At 41.4% G+C, this 20,964-nt stretch overlaps 1 protein-coding gene across 1 annotated transcript in view; it reads right to left on the bottom strand.

Annotated features, from left to right (window-relative positions):
* The window catches only part of FHIP1A (FHF complex subunit HOOK interacting protein 1A), a 37,756-nt gene that overhangs the window by 922 nt on the left and 15,870 nt on the right, over window positions 1–20,964 (bottom strand). The window contains exons 5-10 of the mRNA XM_009898226.2: window positions 14,748–14,915; window positions 11,316–11,395; window positions 9,709–9,896; window positions 8,178–9,218; window positions 4,383–4,561; window positions 3,968–4,106 (exon numbers count right to left, since the gene is read on the bottom strand). Of these exons, the coding sequence (XP_009896528.2) occupies window positions 3,968–4,106; window positions 4,383–4,561; window positions 8,178–9,218; window positions 9,709–9,896; window positions 11,316–11,395; window positions 14,748–14,915 (1,795 nt within the window). The remainder of the gene's footprint in view (window positions 1–3,967; window positions 4,107–4,382; window positions 4,562–8,177; window positions 9,219–9,708; window positions 9,897–11,315; window positions 11,396–14,747; window positions 14,916–20,964) is intronic.

Raw genomic sequence — 20,964 nt, 5'->3', positions numbered from 1 at the left:
GTGGTTGTATCAGTTGAAACAAGACTGTGCTCCAGTCCTCCCCCAGAGCATAATATCACTCAGACTCTACTTCTCTCCACCCTCTCCAATAAATCATCATGTGAATGAGTTTGAAGCAAGCTATAAACTAAGGGAAAACACATTTGAAAACTTGAGTTTTCTACAGTTGTAGGCCCCACTAACCACACTGACCTTTAAGTCCCTGTAAAGCGACTGAACATTGGGAAAAAAGAAACAAGGGCAAGTGAAAGCCATCATGTGCTCTGCTATGATCTCTACTGCCTGAGTTTCAGAGGATCAGGGAGGGCTCAAGCATCAGAACACACAGAATTACAGTGACAGCAGCACTTTACATTTCAATCAATTGCTCCCTGTTTCAACCAAAAGCAGAACTGCTCTTTAATTAGATGCCAATTAAATTAGTGAAACAAAAAAGGTGTCAAGATTTAACACTGATGGAAATGAATACTTTACAAAGAAAAATTAGCCTGCAGGACTCACTGCCGGGAGATGTCATTGAGGCCAGAAGTGGAGACAGATAAAATCCTGTCTAGCTTAAAAATTCTCAGGAGCTGTACAAGTAAATCAATCATTTAAAAAAAAAAAAAAAATAGAAGGGCTGGTGCTAAGCCAAATGCTGCACTGAAGTGCTTGCAGTTATGTTACAACAGCTCAGTCCCAGGCTGCACCACCCTTTTTCTGAAACCTCTCAAAGTACCTAATGCAGAAACTACAGATGAAGGCCTCATGCGACGCAGCAGAGCCCTCCCTCTCTGCTCAACAGCTCTGCACTTCTATTCCTTTCCTCTGGCTCTCCTCAGGCACCATGGATTTACTCTACACTTCCAAACACTCAAATTTTCCTCTTAAGCGTCTAACAAAGTTGTACTTCTCTTGAGTTTCAAAAACCTTTCCAACTCCACACTTATCAATCATTCATATTGTTATTCTACACATTTTTATCTACTGGAGACAGAATACAGGAATTTCAGTTCTGTGAAAAATCCTGACTGCGGGAGGAAAAACAACTTGAATTATGAATTACAATGAAAAGATCAAGTTTTGAGCTTCCCTTGAAGAGTTTACTTATTTATTAGCTCTTTTTTCATGTAGAAATGTTTCATAATTAGCATTTTAGGGTTTAGCCAATATAACTAGAATGCTCGAATCCTGTCAAAGCTGCTTTGTTTTCAATTAAACTCTTCAATTCAGCAGGTATCAAAATTTCCCTAAAATAACTTTGATTTAGATTTCACTGATTAAAAATAAATAACTGAAATACAAGCACAGGTCTAGGGACCAGAGAGGTTTGGTTTTGCTTTTACTGTGACCAGGATCATTCACTTCTTTCCACGGTCAGCACGCAAACTGAATCATGCCACTGAGCAAATGAGTACTCTGGAGATAGTCACCAACACACTGAAAGGAGGGCAGCATTTCATATGGGATCCACATCATGACAGCCCTACGAACCTAACGGCAAGCCAAGTTACCATGTAAGGAAGCCACTGACTATTGCAAGCAGAAAATAACATATTGTCCATTTCTGCTCCAACACCTTCAGAGACCATCACTGTCAAGAGAAAGCAAATAACTGTGGAATATTTTGGTTTTATATCTGTGTTCCCCACTAAGTCTGGCTTCTGTTTTTCAGATGTAAATTATGCAGGAGGCCAGTAATGCTCTTACCTGGAGAGGAAGCTCTGGGGGTTATTTACTACTTTCACTTGCAGAAAAAGCCCTCAGAGAACAACTAATTTGCATGATGCTCAAAGGTGGTGTTCCAGCTAATGCAAAGAAATCCTATAGAAGTTGTTAATGATCCAAAGGCTGGAACACCTCTGCCATCAGGATAGGCAGAGGGAGATGGGGTTGTTCAGCCTAGAGAAGAAAAGACTCCAATGGGGAACTTATATCTGTCTTCCAATACCTGGGGATCCTACAGGAAGGCTGAAGAAGGACTTTTCATAAGGGTGTCTGGCAATAGGACAGGGGACTGGTTTCAAGCTAAGGGTTAGATGGGATCTTAGGAAGATATTCTTCAGTATGAAGGTGGTGAGACTCTGGAATAGATTGCCCAGGGAGGTTATGGATGCCTTCTCCCTGGGGGTGTTCAAGGCCACGGTGGATGAGGCCTTGAGCAGCTGAGTCTAGTTAAGAGGTGTCTGCCCCGGAGTGGGGGGAAGTTTGAGTAGATAATATCTAAAGGTCCCTTCCAACCTAAGCCACTCATTGATTCTATGATTTTTATTTACCATTAGTGTAGCACTTTCTACCTTGCACTTCTTCATCAGTATAATGGTCTGTTGTGAGTTGAAGGACTACTAAGCCAACTTGTCCCAAGAGTAAGTTTGATTCCTTGTGTAACCAAGACTGGTTGGGAACCAAGACTGCAGTTATCCAGACATCTGTTTACTCTCCACCGATTTGTCAAGAGATCTTTGCAGGATTGCCACAACACTGAAGAAAATGTACCAACAGGATGACTAAGCAGCCTTGTTTCAGATTCTTAAATAATGATCAGCATGAGTCAACCTGGCAGCTTCTGAAACCCACGAAGAAATCTGACGTAAAGAAGGAAGTATAAATAAAATGCCATAGGGATGTATTACAGAAAAGTTCTTACAGCCAGCACCTGAGAGAAAGGACTCTAAATGATGCCTCCTAATCTCATCTCCCACATGCCAGGGACAATACCACTTAATTGTAAGGCATTCTAATCTGTGGCACCCATGTGTAGAGCCTAAAATGCTACTGACATTTGCAACACAGCTCCTTCACAGCAGACATCTTCCACAGACTCATTTTTCAAGAAGCAGCCTTAGCAAGATCATAATTTCACAGACGAGATGTACCACAAACCTTAGAAACACACTCTGTGCTGACTAGAAATAGGCACATTGCTATTCAGTCTTGAAAAATTAAAACACAACTGAAATGGCACATTAAAAAGTCCTGCTCCCCACAACTCTGAAATCTAAGTATCAACACTGTCAGAGGCACAGGCAGAGTGGGTCTCAGTGATGAGTAAGCTCACACCCATAAATGCAGCCCCTCTTGAATCCTGTTGCCAGTTCACCTCTATCACCATGGTCACTGCTCTCCCCAAATCTGACACATTCCCATCACATGAGAAGTTGGCTTTTAAGGGAAACCTGCACCAAACACGGCTGGCTCAGCAACAAGCTGAGAAAAACCAAGTCCTCAGGGCAGGGCCCCAACTCTAAGAGTTGCCTGGCTGCTTCTGGAAAGTTCTTAGAACATAAGATTCTTCATTTTGCTTATTTTTAACAGCTTCCTTCACACCAGTGTGAACGCTGGTAACTCTCAAGACAGATACAGCCTGCACTGTGCTTGAGAAGCAGATGTTACACAAGTCCCTTGGAAAGCTGTTTTGTTGGGCTGATATCTGTTAGCTCCCCATTGCTCTTGAAGCATGCTGATTTTACATCTCTCTTTTGTTTTGTTTTTCATTCAGGAAAGCAATTTTGAAGTCTTCTGGCTAATATCTCTCTACTTCAGTAGCAGTCCAAACCATAACACAAAGCCTTATTCAATTGTTGCAGAAACTAATTCATTCTGTACTTCTGTCCTCCCTAACATTTATCAAAAAAGAACCAATGACTAGCTGAAGGTCAGGCTAAAAATAAAATGAAATCATGCACATATGCCACCTCACCTCATGCCTTCAAAGCAAGTTTGTTTATGGCCAAACTGACAGCAAGCCAAGAGCTGATTCTGTTACTCCTTTGAACAGACATTTTCTGTGGCAACTAAAAGCCTCTAAAGAGCAGAGAACATCCAAATAGATCCATATAGCATGGCCTACTGACCATCCTCAGTTTAAAGTCAGAAGGATACATCTGGTTAATGATATTCAAAACACACCACACCTACTTTTAATCTTTCTGTAGAAAAGTGGTGAGTCACTCTCCCCAGCGCTCCTTGGAGCATGGTTAACATTTACCTTTGGTTAGCAGTTCTTCTGCAGCATCAGACATGTCCACACGAAAAAGCAAGTACTGTTGGGCCTCCAGGAGGAGACCTGGAAAGTCTTTTTCAGTGGAAGCAAAATCTTCAATTTTATTTTTCACAGATGCCAGCACCTGTCAAAGTAACAGTAACAATTACTACTTCCTCCCTTGCTCCCAGTGCAGCCATAGCCTGAATAACCAGGCTTTCTCCAGCTGCATTAAAACAGTTACAACAGAAGTTATGGTCCTACAGCATTTCCAGGGCTTTTGTACAAATGTAATTAAAACACAGAAATGAGATGAGAGGCTCTCAGACAGATGGGAAAGCAACAGGTGGAACTGAAAAGTTTTAATGAGACACCAAATCCCCTGTTCCAGTAGGCATGACCAGTGGTTGTGGTCAAGTACCTGATAAAGTGACCTCACGCTAGGCTGAAACACCATGTTGGTGTTGAGCAGAAAGGAGCGAAGAAGGGGCTGTGGATAACTTGCCAGCTGAGTAATTATCCCAATAAGCAGCAAATTTACATGCAAGGAATTCTCCAGCATGTTCTCCAGCTTTGACAACACTACGCTGATGAACGGTCCTGCAAGAAAAGGAGAAGAAACCAATGCTTTTGTTTGCACACAAGAAAAATCCTCAGATCTAGGAAACAGGCATTTAAAAGATATTTTGATCATCATAACCAACCAAATTAGACCTCACACACACACTAATTAAAGCCACCAAGAAGGAAATCCAAACTGTAGATGAACAGACAAAATCGACCTCACAGAGGTGTTAAAAACTTTAGTGATTAGAAGCACCTTTGCTAGCCAATCAGTTCACATTAATGGTCTACCTAATGTGATAACTCCACTTTACCTGTGCCAACAAGGATTTCACCCAGTACCTTATGGCCTACTGTTCCACTCCCCTTGAAGCTCATCAAGATGGTAGCCCCCAGTTTCAATGCAAACACAATATGCACTTTGTGCTCTTGTTGTACCTCATTTCTACACAAAGCCTGGGCCAAGTACACTATAGCCAGCATGCTAGTCTTACCCAAAAGCTGTGGTGTTCTAAAGGAAATAGGAAAACACAAACCAAAAATCAAGATCTCTGATAGTTCACATCACAAGAAAAGGCATTTTCATTACTGCAAACAGACACACAGAACAGGGGAGACATTAAAATAATGGATAAGCAAAATTATTGCTAGACATAGGCTTTCTCATATAAATATCACCAATAAATGACAGCTGTAGTTTGTGTATTGGTGCTGCACGACAGCCACTGAAATACAGAAGGATTTACCATGGAAATGCATAAGCCTATAGTGCTCAAGCTTAAGAAGCTTCTGTAAGGCTGAGCCTGACGACAGAGCTGGCGAGATGCTCAAGGCTGTCTGTACCACTGAAACTCAGAAATGTGTCTTGGCCCACACCCACTCACCTCAGCTTTCTGGCTCCATAAAAGTTAAGGTGACCACACAGAAGACCCCCTGGGTGATGTGATTACAGCACTGTTAGCTTTGAATTTCCAACTAGTCCGGGGCTGCTGTAAACTACAGCAAAGGCTAAAGCAATTCTGGGCCAGTGTAACAGTAAGCATCAAACCAGAAGTGCCTACAATGCCACTTCACCTAAACAGAGCTTCACTAAAGGCTGAAGTCTATCATATTTTATAGCAACCATGAGCACGCCCTCGAGACTCATCTATCATGGCCAATGCTGGCACAACTCCACTCACAAGAGGAAAGGTAGGCAGGCCAGTGCTGACAAGGCTTTATGCAGGTGCTGCCTTTCAATCACCATGTCGATCATCAGATCCTGCAGGAATCCTCACTGCCTGGGTACCCAACAGAGCAGGCCCAAAGCCTTTTGTTGGCATAGAGTTTCTCCTGTCCTAACATAACCTACCGCTTCCCCTCTCATGTTCGTGGAGACATTTATATAGAGCACCTGAGGACCAAAGCACAGGGGGAGCTCTGCTGTATCACATGAAAAAAAGCTTACTCCCGTCTAGACTATGCACCTCTGTGTGGCCATTTGGTGGGGAGCCGGGAAAAGCACTGTTTGGGATTGGGAGGGCAAAAGTGAAGTCCTGTTCCTGAACACATTTGTCCTTGATCAGGGGGAAAAGGGATGATAATGTTTAATGCTGTTAAATTAGACATAGACAACAATAACAACAATAGGATATTTTCTTCACAGAACTACAGGCCTGAAGAGAGCATCATTGCACTGCTAACGCTGACTGCGTGTGAGAACCTCTGTGGATATTTGACTCTGCAGAGAGAAGCTCCATCACATGACAGCATCCCAATACAGTGAAAGCAACCAAAACACATGGCTGGAGAGCGGCCAGGCAGAAAGGGACCTGGGGGTACTGGTTGACAGTAGGCTGTGTGACAGCAGTGTGCCCAAGTGGCCAAGAAGGCCAATGGCATCCTGGCCTGTAACAGGAATAGTGTGGCCAGCAGGAACAGGGAGGTCATTGTGCCCTGTACTCAGCACTGGTTAGGTCACACCTTAAGTACTGTGTCCAGTTCTGGGCCCTCAGTTTAGGAAAGATGTTGTCTTGCTGGAGCGTGTCCAGAGAAGGGCAACAAAGCTGGGGAGGGGTTTGGAGCACAAGCCTGATGAGGAGAGGCTGAGGGAGCTGGGGTTGCATAGTCTGGAGAACAGAAGGCTCAGGAGCGACCCTAGTGCTCTCTACAGCTACCTGAAGGGAGGTTGTAGCCAGGTGGGGGTTGGTCTCTTCTCCCGGGCAACCAGCAGCAGAACAGGAGGACGCAGTCTCAAGCTGTGCCAGGGGAGGTTTAGGCTGGATGTTAGGAAGAAGTTTTTCATAGAAAATGATTTGCCATTGAAAGGGGCTGCCTAGGGAGGTGGTAGAGTCACCATCACTGGAAGTGTTTAGGAAGAGACTGGATGGGGCACTTGGTGCCATGGTTTAGTTGATTAGATGGTGTTGGACGATAGGTTGGTCTCTTCCAACCTCATTAATTCTATTCTATCACACACATCTACTAAGACAGCATGGCATTCCAAATTAAATGCATTGTTATATCTGAAAGACACTGAAATCTCAACCTTTCTGAGGCACTGTTACAAGCACCTCCTTACTTGGCATCACTAAGATCTCTACTAAAGTCTCAGAGTAAAACTTGTTGTGGATGAGGAGCAAACAGCAAGGATTTTTGTGTGTGTTTCATTTTGTCTTTGTTTTGCTCAGATGTGACTTTCTGGTGGAGTTTAGGGCAATAGGGGGGATTATGGTGAGAGTTCTTTGCAAATGAACAAATGGAAGGAGGGACTAGATGAAGAACAACAGGGACATTTTTGAGCCACATTTGACAGCAGGTAATGGGAAACAGAAAGGTTTGAATGTGATTAGCTTCCAATACAAGGAATTTGCCACCACAGCAAAAGTAACAAACTGATGGAAAAACAGGCTGATTTTTTTCAATTAAGAAACAGTGCTGACCAGAAGACAGAGCTGAGCAGAAACAGCTGCATTTCAATGGACATGAATGTTTTCCCTCTCCCTTCAAATGAAAAAGAAGTCATCTTATAAAGAGGTTTTGTTTTGGATAAGGAGACCTGGTGATGTTATTATTTTTTGCTATTTGCATTACTGTAATATCTAGGAGATCTAATTAAAAATCAGGAGCCTGCAGCGCAAGAAGCTGTACAAAACCAGATCAAACACCCATTCTGCCCTGTCATTCCTGAATGGCTTGGACAGTATGCAGAGACCAAGTTTAAGTTGCTGCCTGGCACAAGACAGAAAAGCCAACCAACAGTGAGGGCAGAGCTGCCAGTGGAGGATGCCAGGGCAGAGCACAGACAGGTACCCCTACAGCTGGCACTAGTGCTGCCACCTCCTGTTGAAGTGTGAAATCGCAGAGACATAGCTCTCACAAACAACATAGCCACTGCTCAAGGTGGAGAACAAATTAAAAAATACCTCAAAAACACAAACCCTGAGTAAGCACCATTTGCCACCAGCACACTCACTGCTCTTGCTTTACTCTCATTCAATCCCTCACTATCCTTGGCCAGGTCTCAGCTATTCGGGCTATACCCTCTTTAATGCCAGGACCGTTCCTTGCCCTGTGCTTGTGCTGGGAACCACGCAGTATAACCTCATTTGGCCACCTTTAATCACCACGCATTCCTACACTTGTTATGTATGTAATTAACAGGACATTCCACCTGTAAATGGAGCACTCTGGCTCCTTGAAGCATGCTGGGGAGAGACATCCTCAACTGGTCCAAAGGGAGATGAGATGCTCTCCACAGAGGGAGTGTCTGTTGAGAAATTCTCAAAGTCCTCCTCCTCTTCCACAGGAGAGGTATTGTCAGGAGTATCCAACTTCTGTTCCTCCAAGCATGCACTGCTTGGATCCAGTTCCTTAATAATTCTGTCATACTGTGCAATGAAATCCTCCCCATCTGTGCTCAGCAGTCTTACACTTAAGCTCTGATCTGTCTCCTGAGGAGACAGCTTCAGCTTCAAGTCTGGCTGTGGATCAACTTCAATCGCCTTCTGATTTGTTTGTTCTTTCATTACACTGTGAGTCAAGCTTGAATTTCTCTTACTGTGGTCATCCAGCTCCACTTCCAGCTGTCTCTTTGCAAGAGGCCCGTTGACTACAGTCTGGCTTTGGACCTCATGTTCTCCGACTGCATTTAAAGATTTCTCCTCGGAGTTACCATTGTCTTGAGTATCCTTCTGAGCACATAACCTGTAAACCATAACATCATCCTGGAAGTCTGATTCCTCTATGTAAGATCCTTTGATGAGCATGATGGCATTTTTTTTCATTTCTTGAATATGTTTTGGTGGTTCTGCAGGTGCCTGCATCTCTGTGCTTTCCAGATCATCATATGCTTGTGGTGAACTTCTATCAGAACCAGGAGAAATCCCTGTGTCATAGCTATCATCCCATTCTAGCTCCAACTGCATCCTCTCACCAGATGGAGTTACTTGAGAGGAGCTACAGGTGCTACCTGTCCTTTGCTGGAGCTGAAACATGGGGTGTTCCACATCCCTACTGTTCTCCTCCGCAAGTGTTTGGATAAAGGTGTCTGGATCAGGGTTTACTCCATCATACAAGGCAGACCAAACCTTGCAATCTTTCAGGCACTGTAGGATAGCTTCTTGAGCTTCCCCCAGGTACTGCAAGTAGCTAATGTCCAGAGTTCTTCCAGATTCCACAATGCAAGTAGATTCAGAGGAGCGTCTACCAGAATCTGAAAGTAAAGAACATTACTCATGCCAGGAGTAATATACCAGAAGTTTGCAAGCAAGGTATCTACTATGACACAGCAGGTAGAGCCTTACGCCCCAACCATGCAGTAAGGCAGGAAGGTAAGAGAATAAAGATTAAGAGATTTGCTCATAAACATCCAGGGCTTGTGCCTATCACCAAAACTGAGCTGTAACTCAAAGACTTTTGAGATCAGCCCCCATTCAAATCTTAAAACAACAACAGCCATGCTGAAGCACCAAGAGCTGCTGTTGTGTCTGTGTACATTATCTTCATGAATGTGTATTCAAGTGGATAGCTGTTAAAATAAGGTTTCAACATACCTGGACATATGGAAGTGATTAAACATGCTTTCCAGTCCAGGCTTGCCCAGTTTGTTGCCCATCAAATTTCCTCCCATTCCCATCCTTCCCCACCCAAGATAAGAAATCAAACTTAGCTCATGATCTAGTCTTCCCCTGAGTTGCAATTACCTTTAGTTTGTGCTGCTTTTGTCCACAAAATAGCATCCTTTCCTTGGCTTTCTAGTGTCAGGGTGATCCCAGTGGTGCAGCAGGCTGGGGTCAGGGCCAGAAGTTTTGCAGCAGATACAGAGTAACAGTCTGTCTCTTTCACAGCCCACCGCTGGCTCAACATCATGTGGTTACATGGGATTAGATACCTGCAACAGCAGCGAATAGCATTACTACATTGCGCTTTTGTGCTAGAGAAAGCAACACCACTTCCCACAATCCTGCTCTCTCCAAACTAAAAGAAACTGTAATAATAATCTTGACAGTGATCCATATTCTAAACTCTCGAGAGCATGAAACCCTGACTCTCTATACTGTAAAGCTATGGTTTGATGAGCAAATGTCAAGACAAACAGAGATGGGAGGTCAGTTGCATCAGAACAGAAAAGTAAACAATCCATTGCAAGACAGAGCAAGCTTGCTGTAAGAAGGCATGGAGGAAGTGTGGGACGGATAGATGTCAAAGGCCAGCAGAGTGATTTGGTCCCAATATGAGTGAGCTGTGTCTAAGAATCCTTAATTCATTTGTTTTCCTGGGAAATCCAGAGAGAGGCAGTTTATGTATGCCAGGCAAGCAGCCAGCAAAATGGATGGAAGGGTCATCAAGGTGGTTTACTGCAGTAGATCAAGACCAAGCTCTCAGGTAGAGGAAGAAATAAGCTATGGGGAGTACAAGGAATAGAGGAAGCACAGTACTTTGTTGAACTTCAGTAAAGCATTCCTTTTCGACTTTCTAAATCACTTTAAGAGCCTCAGTGCAACTGAACTATGCTTTGCCATTTAAAATGCACAAAAATTATAAAGGATTTCTTAAACAAAAAAGAAGATTAAATAGAGAACTTTACTGCTGTTAGAATGGTGACATATTTTAGGTCACAGGGGTCCTAACAGCATTCTCAGGCACAACAGCCATAGCTACAGGGGAATTTAACCTTAATTTCTGTGGGTGGAGGGACAGAAAATAACTGAAATGTTCTTGTGATATACAGTGATAAAATACCAGTATTTCCAACTTACCAATTCTCAGAACAGTCAATTACAACTGAGAATTCTGAATGCATTGAACCACCAGTTTAAAAGCAAAAATAATCAACACATTTCAGTACATTATGTAACGGTCTACCTACAGAAGGGACCTACCTGAGAAGGACTCTCAGTGAGAAAGGAATCAAAGAGGTGGAAACCAAGAAAGCAGGTGGAAGCTGCAAACAAGTATAAAGCTCTATATCACAGTGTATAATACACTAGAGAAAACATGCAGGAGAGAAGAATTATATGTTTAGGAGAAGGGAATAAGCAGTTTGGAAGTGATAAATATATTCTTAGCTTCTCTTCTCTCACTTCTATAGAAATAAATCACAAGAAAAATCTTTTGCTCCTGAAGATCACAGGGCATAAATCACACTTCAGGTCTAGAAGACGTATCTCAGGATCATAAATATTCTTATCTCTGTAGTTGCTTGGATTTCTGCTCTCTTGGAGAACTCTCCTCCAGCTCCGCATCCACAGACAGAGACTGCATGTCCCAGAATTAGAGTGAAGAGTGGAAAAAGGAGTTTGGGCTTTACCTTAAAACTAGCTGTAACATCACATCTTCACAATGCAAGCCAATGAGTGTTCTGAACAACGCCAAGGAGACCACACAGAGCTGAAAAATGATAAATGCTGTCAGTTTTTGGTCTGGAAATCAAACCTTTCCAGTCTCCCCTGCATTCAATAATGGCTCTGCCAGAACATCATGTGTTAGCAGACACTGTCAGTATGGTATTGCATTTTGTCAGTAGAGCTATACACATAACATGTCACATTGTAGCAAAACACAAACCAGAATTTTTCTTCAAATAAGGTGGGTTTTTTTGATAAACAGTAATTCTTAATTTAACCTAGCATGAACTGAACCTTGTAACTTCCAAGACTCTGTTTTCTCTCAGACACAGAAGTTGAACCAACTAAACATTTTTTCTGAAAGAAAAGTTACAAACCACCTCAAATTTCTGTTGCTTTAAGGATAAGGAATGATTACTGTTCTGCACATTAAGCAGCTGAATGCTTCTATAAATATAGCTTAATGTAGACCAGAACTAAACAAGTCTTTTTTAATCAGAATCAGCTCCATATGGAGTTTTCACAATCCCTCTACTCCAGGTCACTTGAACAGCTGGCAACTATGGCAAGACATGAAGATCCTTTCTGTGAGACCAAGGGAAAGGAAAGAAAAACAGGATTCCTCATTGGAATTGCTCACTTGCCTTTTTGGCAAAGGTCTGATTGAATGTATCTGTAACAAGGTATTTCAGTAGTCACACTCAGCAGAGACAAAAATCATACCCCTCCTGTGATGGGCACTGCACTTTCACCCTGCATTTAGGACAAACTAGAAACATGGACTTCTACATGGACTTCCTTTTTTGGTCACTAGACATAGAACACCTTTCACAACTACTGTACTCTACATTTCTACCTGCCAGGCATTTGCTAGACTGCAGTTGTGCCCAAAATGGTAGGAGCCTGAGCTGTAAGCTTTCACTGCTTTCCACAAACCACATCATCATTATCACCCTGCCTCTTACTATGTATTTTCTTGGGCATATTTTCCTGTGTTGCTTCTCGTGGAAACAGCATCTCACAGCTGGCTTAGACTCCAGGACTAGGACAACTCTTCTGAGAATTACCTAGAAAAACAGACTGTTCCCTGAAGTTTCATGGCATGGCTTCTCTTCCACACTACATAATTTCCACCTCTTCTCTGCTGTCACTTCTCTTACTCCCACTGTTAAATTGTTCTGTCCTAACAGCCTATACAACATGAAGAACCTACAACAGCACATTGCTATGTTCCTCTCTCTAGCCCATGTTTTCTCAAGAATATCAGCTTAAAGGCTGTTTCTCCATTTCCAGTTCTCTCTCTCAAATGAGTGACTCTGCTTCCCTATGGTATTAACACATTGAACTCTGTCCAGCGTGACCAAGACCATTCATACATACATGTATTTTCTCTTATTTGGTAGGTGTCTTTGTGAAACTGTTAAATAGCAAAGTTCAAATGTACCTCACTTGATAGCCCTTGAAATGCAAAAGCTTCCCTACTTTGGTCACTGAACAGAAGAACAGGGAAAAGGGAATAAGCAGAGACACGAGAAATCTCATGAACCAGCCCTGCTGTGAGGCAAAGCAGAGCTCAAACTCGCTGCCTTGCCATCACTGTCTACTGCTTGTACTAGGAGCCAACAATTTGGGCAAGACATCATGTTTACAGAAACAGACGGAGAAAGTAAAAGGGCAAGAGAGGAAGAAATAACCAGAACTGGAGTTCTTAATAGGAATGCAAGGGCAGAGCTGAAGAGCTTTTGGAAGAAGTCAGAACCCTGCATAAGAGGTGTGTTTTAGCTGGGGGACATGAGGGAAAGGAATAAAATCTACTGAGAGAGAAGCCCAACTTTTCTTCATTCTGTGAAAGTGCAGAAAAATCTGCTACTGCCTTAAATTTCCTTGTATCCAAGAAAATCCAGTTTATAGGGAAACATTACTCATTTGTCTTTGGAAACATACTGCAGCTCAGGAATCAGCTAATAAATAAAACTAGGCTATTTCTGTTTGGGGTTTGGGTTTGGGTTTGAGTTTTTTTTTTGTAAAAAGAGATGATTTAAAATACACTCAGGAGACAAAGAGGATAGTATTTTTATGGATCCTTTTGCCCACCTGTCTGCATATAAATTTAACCCTGTAAATTATTAATGAGTATTTTCATCAATAATCATGTGCTACAGAAACGCACAGAAGGCTGCAATTCTGGATTTTGTACTTGGCCAAGCTATACTGCAGAAAACTCATTTAGCACCACAGAACCACCTTGGCTGAGATCCTGAGTTGCTCAGGGCTGCAGAATTCTTTACAATTCCCATCTCGTTTGCCTGTGGAACAGTAATTAATGATTAGCAGAGACAACAGCATTTGCATTTTTGTCGACAGAAGCTGTTTTAGTGCTCGTAGTTAATCCATCTCAGAGCTGCAGTACCAGCAGCATAGATGTGTATTTGCATGCACTCACATTTCAAAGCAAATTTCACGTGAAGCTCCTGTTCCTAATACACACATTTAATGCACATGCTGGTGTTCTGGCTTCTCTTGTACCCATCCACCACATTATTATTTCATCCATGAAGCTGTGCATCATACAAGATTCAGCCAAGACTGCAGCCAAGCCAGGCTCAGACAGGTAGTTCAGTGCAACAAGTGGTCCTTTTCTCTTCCAGAAGATCCAACTGTTAGCAAAGGTAACTCTACTGTCTGTCAGGTAGCTCTCCCATCACTGTGGTGCAATGTGCCTAAACTGAGAAGGATCTAAGTGCAAATTTGAGATAAACTTTACTGCACAGGGGAATGGATGCAAGGAAAGGAAGCAGCAATCTGATCATGTGAGCAAGAATGCACTTTCTTTTAACTAAAGAAGAAAGGAGGCAACTTTACACTTCAGTAAACACGCTACAATAATAGAGTTGATTCCTGAGAAATACATTAGCAGTACTGCAATTCACAACTTGGATCAATTTGAAGACATCCTTATAGGGCTCCCATCACCTCTCAGAAGAACTATTTCAAAATGCTTGTTGCTTGGCAAAACTCCGAAGATCAGAAACACTCCTCACCATGAGTACATTTATAAGTCCCAGGGTGAGTTTTCTGTGGCAGCTGTACTTCAGCAGTGTCCAGAATGAAAGTGCTTCTAAAATTTACCTTTTATCTAACAGAATTCAGACTTCATCTCCCACTATCCCATCTCCTGTATGCATGAAACCACCTCATACACTTAACAACTTACTCTAGTGGTAGGTAATATCATCGCACATACACAAAGCGGAAGGGCTGAAGAAATCACACGTTTGGAGGGAGGGAGAAAGTTCCTGCTTTAACAGATCCTCAATAAACATATGGAATCTTCCATTTAAATATTTAAGCTACATCTATGCTGAGCACCTGGCCTTCCCTCCTGCTTGCCTTACCCGGAACGGCGTGTTGATGCGGCTGGTCAGCGTATCCAGGATGTGCACATTTTCATGTCGGTGCAGCAAAATGAAACGGAGGAAAATCTTGAGGAGGGCAGGCTCTGAAACACTGCGCAAAAAGAGATCCAGGTATGCTGTGGTAGTCATCACTTCTTCCACAGTCACCTAGAAAAAAAAATCATGTAAATGCAAATGCACACAAAATCCCCATCCCTCTTCTGTACCTGCATACCTGGCAGAAGCCCCAAGCTGCCACAGAAACATTGAGGTCTTTGCTTCTGAATGACTCGCATGCATTTTTGAACCCATTTCTTACCTGTCTAACATCCACAGGGGAGAAAAACAACTCTCCCCCAAACTGACATCCCAAATCTCACACATTCTCAGAGCTGAATCATGCTAGAAGCTCCCCATGTCAGCTCTTTTTTGCATCGCACTTCTCTCATCCTTCAGAAGCATTTTCAGATATTGTGAATACCTGCATCTACCACTTTATTAAAAATAAGTATCAGAGTACAATCAAAGCCCAGTGCAAAATCATGATTCTAGAGCTTAAAAGAAATCCCCACATCCAGAATTCTGCCACTATTTTCCCTCTTTTTATCTTCCACAGCACAATTTCTTATCTTGCTCACTTCTTCAAGGAGTAGGTATATACATACACACAACCCAAACCCCCAAATCTTTGCTATTTATAAATCAAAATACAATTAAAATATCCAGATGCCATTTGCATAGCATAACCCATGCTGCTTTGCTTATTGCAATCCTTTGGAGCTTATCTATTCACAAAGCACCGAAACCTCCAGAGGCCACCTCCACACCGTGCACTGCCCTTGCAAAGTCAGCTTTTCAAAAATAGTTACCCGGGAACCTAATAAGCTTAAGTGCACAAAGATAAACCCCAAAACACAAGAATCTGCCTCTATGAAAGGAAGTATTAAACCTCTTTTGTTTACCAAACTTAGCCGGATAAATGAAAAGACTGACTTTATTAAAAAAGAAAAGAACCAAAGCTGTCACTTCAGAGCTAAGAGGATTTAGAAAATACTCAGAAGGGCAACATTTACGTAACATGCTGTAAATACCAAATTCCCTGTTCCATTATGCTGCATGTTAGCCATGTACACAGCAATGCCATGCTGCAGACGTGGTCTTTAAAGCATTTAAGACCACAAGCTTCTTCGGGCTGGTTACACAGAACATAGGAATGCTGTATGCAGCCTGCAGACCTTAAGGAGAGGGGGCACCAATGAGGAAAGCAGATACAGGCTCTACAGTTAAGGTTATTAATTCACTCTCATTCTGAAGCTTTATTCTAGTACTCAGCTACACTGCTCTTAATACAGCTCATTTCGGCAGTAGAAACCAAGCACCAGTGAAGCAGTAACAGCTGAATTTTTCACTAGGATGGGGAAACAAATTCACCTTCTTGGTTTACTGCAGCAAGGATGGACAAAAAAAAAAGGCATTATAATACAGCAATGTAAGGAAAGGAATGAGGCATGCTTTCACAGGGTGTGTGAACAATTGCTTTCATTGCATGCTTTCACAGGGTGTGTGAACAATTGCCAGATGTATTTTCTAAATCTCTGGTTGTATGTTCAGTGCTACCAAAAATCAGACATGAGAACATAGTTCTTTCACAGAATAATATACATTAACATATACTCCAACTTCAGTAATTTGTTTCTCCTCCTTTCCCCACAAGTGTCAGGTGAAAAAAAAAATAGAAGAAAAAAATAATTATTGGGCTAAGCAACCCAAAGTTACAAATGGCCAGAATTAGCCAATCCTGTGGCTACAGTCCTAACTCAGATTCTGTATTACTGCAAACATGACAAAACAAACGTGCTTATGCACATACACACACACATGATTCCACAGGACTACTGCCACATTTCCATCTCCAAAAAAAAAACTGCTCAGGAAGTGAGCCAAGGTTGTGAAACAAAGAAAATTGTTTCTGTTTGGGGCCAAGATTCTTCCCTTTTTGGCAACAGTCAAATGGTGTGGGGACTTGTGGGCTAAAATGGAATGGCTTTCTGATGAAAGCTGTTGACTGTTGCCCTGAAAACTGTCTTGTTTGCTTGGTGTTTGTATGTTTGTTTTGTTGGGGTTTCTTTGTTCTGATGGTTTTGGTTTTGTTTGTTTTCATAGCAGCACTCTGTAAAAAGCATAGCTCAAGAAATCCATCATGTGACATCATTATGATAGCATAGAGTTCAAAGCCTTTAAACCTTCTGTCAAGGAAAGGCCAGACAGAAGTAATGCATCGTTGTCTCTGTGTCACTTCTCCTTCATCCCTCATGGAGAGAAGGAAGCACTTCCTTGGCCTGCAGGTTTCACAGATGTTTGCTGACAGCAAACTATGCATATGTACAAAATACACAAGCTGTAAGTGAAAGCAAGAAAAGCCAGCAGATTCACAAGGGCAGTGACCTTTTCCTGAAACTAATGCTCTTTGGACAACTGATCCCACATTTGTATTAGTGAAGGAAATTCATATACTTTTCAGAGTGCATCTCACAAACGAAAAAAGAGCAGCAGAAAGGCTGCCTACAGAGCCTATTTGAGAAAATAAATGTTCAATACTGAGAACATATTCAGCCCTCCTAACAGCTGGGGACTAGACAAAAAGAGAAATCATGTTTACTGTAGCCAGCGCTTCACTGATACCACTAGAAGAACCAACTAAAGAGTAATAAACCCAAACAGTTCACAAAGGAGTTACTTATAACCTTGGTAAATTTTAACTGTTTGAACTGAGGTTTTCTGTCCAGGGTGCCACATTGCAATTACTTTTTATTTCTGCTGAATCTGCTTAACTATTTTCTGAGAGAGAAGACTAAGTTTTATCAAGATTTAATGGATTTGTAATAACATTTTTTCATTTTTCAGTGAAAACACACTGCCTTATCCACAAAACTCCTTCAAATTTGCACAATAAACGAAGCTAGGATCTCCCTTTGCAGCTCACTGTACAGTGCTTTATGCAGGCAGGTTAACACTGTACAAGCAACTTTAATGCTATTGTGTTCTAGAAGTTCCAGTACTCTCTCAGCATGCCTTGTTAAGCAAGTCTGTCCATACCAACCAGCACAGAGACCATCCCTCTACATCCTCTCAAGAGAAAATCAAATAAAAACATGGCTTATTGACATGTGAAACAAAACCTACATCTGCAGCTCAGGAAAAAGATCAATTAACCTAGCAAGGAGATATCTCTGCCTTTACAATTGTATCTTATTTACCATCTTGCATTCTGGGTTTGTTTCTCCCTTTTGCCATATCTGATAGCAAATACAACTTCTGAAAATTTGAGGCACCTTCAGAAGTATTCACAAAGGCTAATTTTGGCTCCATGAGGCTAAGCTTTCATTTACTCCATGGGATACATTACCTTAATCTGAATGAGCCTCTAGAGAACTCTCTTTGGGGTTTTTTGCAATTAACTAGAGATGGATGTTGGAGAAACCAGTTACACTAGGCAAAACACACACTTGGAAAAAACTCTTCTAACTCTGTACACCTTTTCTACAGAGATGCATTACACATAATACATTGTGTACTGAAAGTAAGACCCAATTTTTGCAGGTACTACTGAAGATCTCTGGTTTCTAAGATATCAAAGTTATGCCAAAGTTATGCTACTAAGCTTCATTCAGACTACCTGCTGGTTGTCTCTTCTTGAACTAATGTCTTGTGAGACAGATTTGGAGAAAGTAAGGAAATCCTTTCTAATAAATTCAAATCATTATTCAGGTAAACAACAAAAGAACAAATGATCCCAGGGAACAAAACATTTAGAACCAAGGTCAAGCATGAGCACAACATTCAGATGCTGAAGAGGCTTACAAAAATTTTGTGTCATTCTAAATATTGATTACATTATAATTAGCCCAAGTAAACTTTTAGATGGGCCTCAGAACTGAATATTTTTGAAAGGATGATAAAAAAGAAGCCAAAATTTACACACATCCACAACTCTTGATATTTAATTTGAAAACTCTTCACCTCTGAGAATTCAAATGGCAAGAAAAACACCGTAGCAAAGGAGGGTGAACAAAGTTAAATATGGTAGTTTTCTAGAAAAGTCCTTTGTTAAGCAAGTACATTTCAAGCTGTGCTTCTGATAAGGATATCTGGGCAATATTAAAATTCACTACTGCCACAACAGCAAAAATAAAAACCCACCAGCATCGTGCCTTGCATTAGATCCTTTGTACTAATGGTAAAGACAAGCGACACCTCTGCTTGTAAGATAAAACTGTAGGGCTGAAAATACAAAAAAGAAAATCCATATCCATTGCATTAATCAGACCAGTATTCTACAATTTCTGTTTTCATTATTCACAGCTGTAACAATTAAAAGTTGCTGGAAATATTTATTTTCTTAATATACATTTGCATTGTCTATAGAACACAGCTTAAAAAATTGACCTGTTTTTCTATACAACTGTCAGTTGTTACAGATACTTTAAGATGCAATCTTCTACAAAAGGGACTTCCTTCATAGCCAGACAGATATTTGATTAGAGATTATTAAAAAAGAGAAAGCTACTTTTAGCCTTTTAATATCTTTCTCTAATTATGTAATAATTTTTAGCAAATCTTTTCTCTCCTCTGATGACTGATTAGATGGTGAGGCAGAACCCCGTAAAGAGATCCAGCTTTTACAAGACACTGTGCCAAGTAATAGCAAAGAGCCAGAAATTACTGTCATTGTGAGTTCAGTTTAATACATTAGACTCTCAGTGTTAGACCAATTGCACTGCTCCTTTATTACTGGCTGTTTTCCCTTGGGATCCACACAATATATTTTCTAATTTACAGCTTCATGCTCTCTATAGGAATATGGCTATCATGATTCCTCCTTTCCTTGTTATTGTCCATAAAGAGACCATGAATGTTCTTATTAGAACTTATCCTCTAGATCTGAGAGCAGTTTAAATCTGAATAAGCCCACCTCACTGATCAGAAAATTCACCATTCCCACCTCTCCATTAATTTTCAGCTTCTTGCCCCCTGCTTATACTAGCAGAAGGGTTCATGCTTCACTCCAACGCACAGTGAATTGGCTCAGGGGATTGATTCAGGTTAAAAGTATCCAGGAAATAAAGGTGAGTTTTTAACCTCAATCAGTTTCTCATATGAACAGCTGTCCTGGCAAAAGAGAGCAGGGACAAATGAGATCAGGGATAAAGGATGTTTGCACCCTGGGGGGAACAGAAAACCATAACTGCCTCAACTTGCCTAAGTTTACATTTATAAACTGCTTCAGTTTATACCAAGTTAAAATTCAACTCAACTGTAGTATTTGATGCATAATGTGAGAGGCACCTTTAACATATATCCACTCAGTAGCCAATAAAATCCAAGCCAATAAAATGGGCTTCTCCAAAGCATGAGACTACTCACAGTTTTCCAGTAACATTTGGTGTAGACCTTTTTACAGCAGCTGTCCATCACTTTTCAGTATGGTGCAAGACAGTATTATTTCTAAATGAGAACTGACAGTCCTGCAGGATATTTGTAAAGATGTTCCTTCTAATATGTACAGTATAATTTACAGGTCATTTCCCCCTCACTGAGCTGTGTAATCATCAGGCAAGTATTACTGAATTATCACAGTAGCATGCTGTGTTACAGGTTTTAGTTTAGATGGGCTAGTGTACAACAGAACTGAGGTCCATTGGACAGAGCTTATTTGACAGGACCATGCCAGGGCTTCCACAGAGCAGTTCTTTTCACTTGGCCAACAGCAACATCTTACACAAATTTTCCATTATTCAATGGAAAAATGAAAAATGAAACTACTAAATTAATCTTTTCTTTCACTCTGTATCTTTATGGACAAAACATTTTATTCCCTCTGTTTTTAACTAAATGTGCACAGAAATAAGGTATTTGTGACCTTGCACAAAGATAAGCCTCCCTGAAAAAAGGTCACTGAAGCAGTTTTTTCAATGTCTCAAGCAACTCAGATGTCTGAAGTTAGGGAGATAATGCTTCTGTAAATAGTACAATAAAATCCAGACAAGCAAAGGACAAGAGTGGGCTACCCAGCAGAGCCATTTAATGCACATCCCTAGCTCCATAACACATATCCAGGCCCTCCCTACCCATGCGCAGCTCCTGAGATACGATCACTGTCAATTGCTCATTACACGTGTAGGTGGGATAACCCACACAAAGAGACAAGACTAGAACA

Source organism: Dryobates pubescens, chromosome 1 (genome assembly GCF_014839835.1).
Source record: "Dryobates pubescens isolate bDryPub1 chromosome 1, bDryPub1.pri, whole genome shotgun sequence".
Taxonomy (NCBI): domain Eukaryota; kingdom Metazoa; phylum Chordata; class Aves; order Piciformes; family Picidae; genus Dryobates; species Dryobates pubescens.
The sequence above is the reverse complement of the archived record's forward strand: the minus strand, read 5'-3'. Positions and strand labels throughout refer to the sequence as shown.